The 6,661-nt window shown below is 51.7% G+C and overlaps 1 protein-coding gene across 7 annotated transcripts in view; it reads left to right on the plus strand.

Moving 5' to 3' along the window:
• Positions 1–5,177: 5,177 nt before the first annotated feature.
• SPEG (striated muscle enriched protein kinase) overlaps positions 5,178–6,661 on the plus strand; it is a 60,797-nt gene continuing 59,313 nt past the window's right edge. For 2 of the 7 annotated variants that reach the window (XR_005201360.1, XM_037740881.1), the window contains exon 1: positions 5,181–5,723. Coding sequence is in view for 6 of the 7 variants with exons in the window: in XM_037740881.1 (XP_037596809.1) it covers positions 5,336–5,723 (388 nt within the window). In the remaining variant the exon portion in view is untranslated. Of the gene's footprint in view, positions 5,724–6,661 lie in introns of all 7 variants that reach the window. The other 5 variants (XM_017535252.2, XM_017535255.2, XM_017535263.2 and 2 more) reach the window with 5 other exon arrangements.

Raw genomic sequence — 6,661 nt, forward strand, 5'->3', positions numbered from 1 at the left:
AAAAAAAAAAAAAAAAAAGGGTCCTATTGGGTCCTGTGTGGCCATATACAGACAACCAGCTCTTCAGTGTGCCCCTCCCCCACACATCCCCACACATAACCTTATCACCTCTATGGCAAAGCCTCTTCCTGCTCCTTGGGCTCTGGTGTCTTACCCTTCAAGACTCTGAACATTGAGAAGCAACAGTGCTCACAGAATGCTGACTGGCTCCCCATTGGACCCAAGGGACCAGGCCCCGACCAGCTCTGACCCCAGGGGACAGGGTGGAACAGAAGGGATTGTGGAGGCAGATACTGTATGCCAAGACTGATGCCTCAGCAAACAGTTTCCTGCCTGTCTGTCCACTCTGGGTACCTTTTCACCGCTTGTCCTTTGAGGCGCGTGTCCTGTTCCACTCGTCCACCCTTTCCCTCCTCCCTCTCACCGCAAGCTCTCCCAAGGCACATCTGCAAGTGCATCAATAACCTTCGATTTAACACCTAAAATGTCAGCTACCTAAGGGTAGAGTTTTTATCCATTTTATTCACTACTGTATCCCAAGTGCCCAGAAGAATGCCCAGAAGAATAGTAGGTACTCATTAAATATTTAAATACTTAATGAATGGATACCTACTGTGCACTTTTACTTACTTTTATCTAAATTAAATATTCACCAGGAAGGGCTGATGACCCCTCCACTTTATTCACTGATTTAATGAACATTTACTGAGATTTTCCCATGTGCCAGGCATGCGGTACATCATTATGGCTTAAGAAGTACCCAGTGGTCCAGAGAGGTAGGGTGACCTGCCAAGGTCACACAGCAGTCTGTAGCAAAGGAGGACTGGGCCCCAGGCTCCTTGGCCACTAGAGCTCAGATCTCTTTCCATGACACCACAGGCTTGTGATTGCAGGGCAGACTGGCAGTACATGTACCCAGCTAGGCGCCAGGCTGCAGGGCACTGTGGGGCCCACACTAGGGACAGGCAAATGCCTTGGAGCCAGCTGTCCCAAGTGCTTGGCCTGGCCAGAGCCTGACAGCTTCCAGCTGTCACAGATAGTGTGGGCTCCTCCCAGAAGAGGGCACCAGTGACTCGCATGGACCTGAGCCCTCCCTATCCAGGCCCACAGACTCCTGCCGGCAAATCAACGAACACCCCAATTATGAATCTAGGAAGGCAGAAGACAAGTCATGTTCCAGGCTCTGTGCCAGGCCCTTTTAAATAGTTAATATTCATTTGAATATTTAATATTATAATTTAATGCCATCACTACAACGTAAGTCAGATCATGTAATTCTGTTCAAAACCCAAAGATGACTTCTCATTTCTCCATGAACGAAAGCGCCATGGCCTGCAAAATTCTAGCCCATCTGGCCCCTGCTGCCTGTCTGACCCATTTCCCTCCTCTCTCCCCTTTCTCCTTCCAGCTTCTCTGGCCTTCTGCCTCTTCTTGGAGCTCACCAGGCATATTCCCATCTCTGCCTGAAGCAGCCCTCCCAGATATCTGCATCATTTGCTTTCTTACTCAAGATTGGCTCAAATGTTCTCAGTGGGGCCAACTCCAGCTATACACTGTTTGCAAGTGCAGTCCCCCACCACACTCACATCTGCCTTAAGCTTTGTCCATAGTACTTACCTCCTTCTAACAATCTTTACAGGTCCCTCCCTCCCTCCCTCCCTTCCTTCCTTCCTTCCTTTTTATTGAGATGGAGTCTCCCTCTGTCACCAGGCTGGAGTGCAGTGGCACAATCTCAGCTCACTGCAACCTCCGCCACCAGGGTTCAAGCAATTCTCCTGCCTCAGCCACTGGAGTAGCTGGAATTACAGGTGTGCACCACCAGGCCTGGCTAATTTTTGTATTTTTAGTAGAGATGAGGTTTTGCCATGTTGGCCAGGCTGGTCTTGAATTCCTGACCACAGGTGATCCACCTGCCTCAGCCTCCCAAAGTGCAGGGATTACAGGCGTGAGCTACTGCACCCAGCTTATTTCTTTTTATTTTTGTTGGTCTCTCTTCTCAAGTAAAAGCAAAATGGGAGCAGGAATCTTTGTTCACTGCTGTATCCTTAGTCCTTAGCACAGTGCCAGTACATAGTAGGAACTCAAAAATATTTGCTGATGAATAAGAAATACTTTGTGGATGAATAAATGATTAAATCCTGAGTTGGTTTTAATTATCTACCTCCATTCTACAGATAAGGAAACTGAGGCTTAGAGATGCTAGGTGACGTGCTCAAGATCACAAGATCACTAACTAACCAGCCAACATTTACAGTCTACCCACTGCATTCCACACACATTTAGTGGCACAGTGTCGGGTGGCTTTGGGTTATTTGTTTTTTGAATAGTCTCTATTCCTTTTTTCTTGATGTACTATCTGTTTGCAATGACTTCCCCCATGTTTTCGCCTTCTAGAATTCAATGTACACTTTAGAATTCAATTCATCATCAGTGGTTGCCAGGGATTGGTGGAGGGGAGTGTGACTGAGCCCAAAGGGGATACACAAACTAATATCTGGGGTGATGGAATTGCTCTGTATGGTCCTGGGGTGGCAGATACATGATTCTACACATTTGTCAAAGCCCAGAGAACTGCACCTCACAAAACATAAGCTTTAATGTTTGCAAATTATAAAAAAATTATTCTTCAAGGCTCTTAACCTCTATGGATGTAATTCAGTGTTTAAATGGTTCCTCCTGTGTTTTTTACACACTCTCTTTCTCTTTGACTTCAGTATCCCAGAATAAGGGCAGCAAAGAGTAGGCAAGGGGAAGAATAACATTCTTTGTCTCTGAATGATTCATGGCTCCTCTCAGCACTTCCTGGGCTTCAGAATCCTTTGGGGCTCAAAGTCAGGCCTGGGTCTCCCACTTGGACTTCTTAAAAATGTTTTATTTTGTGATAATTATAGATTCACATGCAATTATAGGAAATAGTATGTTGACCCAGCAATCCCATTACTGGGTATATATCCAAAGGATTATAAATCCTTCTATTATAAGGACACATGCACATGAATGTTCATTGCAGCACAGTTTACAACAGCAAAGACCTGGAACCAACCCAAATGCCCATCGATGATAGACTGGACAGGGAAAATGTGGCACATATATACCATGGAATATTATGCAGCCATCAAAAATGATGAGTTCATGCCCTTTGTAGGGACATCGATGAACCTGGAAACCATCATTCTCAGCAAACTGACACAAGAGCAGAAAATCAAACATCGCATGTTCTCACTCATAGGCGGGTGTTGAACAATGAGAACACATGGACACAGGGAGGGGAGCACTACACACTGGGGTCTGTTGAGGGGAAATAGGGGAGGGACAGCGGGGGGTAGGAAGTGGGGAGAGACAGCATGGGGAGAAATGCCAGATATAGGTGAAGGAGAGGAAGGCAGCAAATCACACTGCCACGTGTGTACCTATGCAACAATCTTGCATGTCCTTCACATGTGCCCCAAAACCTGAAATGCAATTTAAAAAAAAAGGAACCTGGAAAAAAAATAAAAAAATGAAGAAAGAAAGAAATGCGAAAAAAAAATAAATAAATAGTATGGAGAGATCCTGCATAACCTTCACTTGGTTTCCTCCTAGGGTAACATCTTGTATGACTATAGTACAGCATCACAACCAGGAAAGGGGCATTGGTATAATCCACGTACCTTCTGCAGATTTTACCAGTGTTACATGCACTCTAAGTATGTGTATACAAGTGCAGATGCACATTTAGTTCTATGAAATTTTATCACTTTTACAGATCCACGTGGCCACCACCACTGTCAAGATACAGGAAGATACAGAACAGTTCTGTTGTTTTTTTCTAAATTATTATTTATTTATTTATTTTGGACAGAGTCTCACTCTGTTGTCCAGGCTGGAGGGCAGTGAAGTGATCTAGGCTCATGGCAACCTCTACCTCCTGAGTTCAAGAGACTTTCCTGCCTCAGCCTCCTGAGTAGATGGGACTACAGGTATGAGCCACTACACACAGCTAATTTTTGTATTCTTAGTGGAGACATGCTTTCATCATGTTGGCCAGGCTGGTCTTGAACTCCTGAGTTCAAGTGATCCACAAACTTTGGCCTCCCAAAGTGCTGGGATTACGGCATGAGCCACATGCCCAGCCAAGATACAGAACTGTTCTATCACAAAGGTCTTATCTGGACTCTTGATGTTTCTCAACGTGCAACCTTTAGACACGTCAGAATCAGTTGAGTCATTTGTTAAATGTGCAGATTCCTCCCAGCTCAGCCACTGAACCAGCATGGGACAAGGAGGCTGGGAATCCGGCCTTTTAACAGACACCATCCTCGGAGAACCAGCACTTGAATTGGCCCTCATTTTTATTCATCCTTCACTTAGGATCCTCCTAAGACACAGCTCCCACCGGGTTTTTTCTGCCGCTTAAAACTGTGCAGTGGCGCCCCCTGCTTTCCGGGTGGAGAAACCAAAGACTTAGCAACCAAAGCCTACTCCAGGCCCCACCTCCCTTCCTCCACTCACCCCACCCACTGCGGTTCAATCCCTCCAAACCTCTCTAATTCCTAGAACGCCTGTGTTTTCATCAGGCTCATTTTGTTCATGCCGTTCCCTCTGCCTGGAATGTCCTGCCCACTCTTTTCTGCCGATTGCAACCCTATTCCACCACCCATTCTTACAGATGAGGACTTGGAGGTTGAGAGAGGTTTGATGTCACCCAGCAAATAAGGGCAGGGCGCGCTGGGGCCCCAGTCCACCTGACTCCCAGGCTCCTGGTCTTACTGTTAGTCAGCTGTAATGGAGGCGCCGGGGGAGGCCAGGGTCCCTCTTCGGAACTGTCTGCTCACCTCCACTTGGGCCTGTCTCCCCATCCACCTCTCAGGCAACTCACCAAGACCGTTCCTCTTCCTCCCCTCCCAGCCAAGCCGGGCAGGGATGAGGGGTCTGAGAGGAAGGAGGAAGGGAAATGGGACTGAGTGCAGGGGTAACCTGACTCCCTGCAGTGGGTCGTCTGGGGGCCAGGTGCGCTCGGAGGAGAGAGCCTGTAGCAAATACCCAGGGACTCCGTCAAGCCAGACCGCGAAGAGGGCTCCTGGAGGGAGAGAAGGAGCCGAGTGGAGTCAAGTCCCTCCTCTGCTGCCCCCTCCCTCCACGGCTCCCTCGCAACCCGAGCCGGGGGGCCTAAAAATAGCCCCCAGGCGCAATCGCCGGCCGCCCCGGTGACCTTCTGGGTAGCACAGGCCGAAGGCGGGCGGGCAGCAGGAAGGCAGGCCGCCGGCCCCCCAGACTCGTCTCCCAGGGCACCATCCCGCGGGTGCCCCCGTGGCCTCCCGGTTCCGGCTTCCCCCCAGCCCAGCTCTCAGTGGTCATGCAAAAATCCCGGGGCACGCGAGGCGAGGACGCGGGCACGAGGGCACCCCCCAGCCCCGGGGTGCCCCCGAAGAGGGCCAAGGTGGGGGCCGGCGGCGGGGCTCCAGAGGCCGTGGCCGGGGCGCCGGTCTTCCTGCGGCCCCTGAAGAACGCGGCGGTGTGCGCTGGCAGCGACGTGCGGCTGCGGGTGGTGGTGAGCGGGACGCCCCAGCCCAGCCTCAGCTGGTTCCGGGATGGGCAGCTCCTGCCCGCGCCGACCCCCGAGCCCAGCTGCCTGTGGCTGCGGCGCTGCGGGGCGCAGGACGCCGGCGTGTACAGCTGCGCGGCACAGAATGAGTGGGGCCGGGCCTCCTGCGAGGCGGTGCTCACAGTGCTGGAGGTCGGAGGTAATGGGCAGGTGGGGGCCGCGCCCGGTCGGGTGGGGTGTTCGGAGGTAGAGAAGGGCTGCCCAGGCCACGTGGGCGAGGTACTGGATACTGGTTCCTCCGCCTTCTTCCCAGGTGCCCTGGCCTCTCGGCTCCCCGGCCCCAAAAGTGAGATCCACAGTCAAGTTCAGGGAAGGGGGTGTCAAGGTAGAGAGGCTCTCCCCAGGAAAGTCAGAGGTCAAGGGGCAGCAAGCAGTTGGTAAACCAAGCCTGAGACCCACTCCCGCCTCTCAGGGAATTCTGGAGTGGAAGTTCTAATTCTCCTGTAGAGAGAAGCCTCCTGGGGGAAAGGGTCCCCTTCAGCTCCATAATTTAAACATGAGATCGACCCTTCAATCAGCCCCTTAACAGGGCGTGGGTGCATGTCTGAAGGAGGGGGCCAGCTCCTCTGGTCCAGACTACACTGTTGAAGGGATGGCTCAGAGCTCCCTGCAGGCCACTGCTATGGCAGGGTTGATGTGATCAGCTCTAGGCAGGGTGGAAGAGGCCTATGGGTGGCCACGTGTGAACAGGGTCCAGGGCAGGAGGAGGCGGAGCCAGGACCAGGCCCCATGGGCATGAATGGAGGTGAGTGGTGGAGAATCCACATGCAGGCGTGTGCGTGCATGGGTGCTATGGAGGGCTCTGGACTCTGAGCGGTGGTGCAAACAGATGAGGGATGTGCACGTGGAGCTAGGATGGGACGCTCGTGGACCATGTCTACCTGAGTTTCCAGAGTGGATGTTTCCAGAGCATGGGAGGGGGATGCTTTGGACCAGCGCTTGGCCCCCACCCTTAGATTTCCAGGTGCAGTATGAAGAAAAGGCTGAGAGTCTGAGGCAGAAGGGGAGGGCAGGAGGCTGGGCCCAGTGATCATGGTCCAGCTGGGGCTACCATGGGGGCCAGCCCAGGGCTGTTAG

Source organism: Cebus imitator, unplaced genomic scaffold (genome assembly GCF_001604975.1).
Source record: "Cebus imitator isolate Cc_AM_T3 unplaced genomic scaffold, Cebus_imitator-1.0 Scaffold91, whole genome shotgun sequence".
In the NCBI taxonomy this organism is placed as follows: Eukaryota; Metazoa; Chordata; class Mammalia; order Primates; family Cebidae; genus Cebus; species Cebus imitator.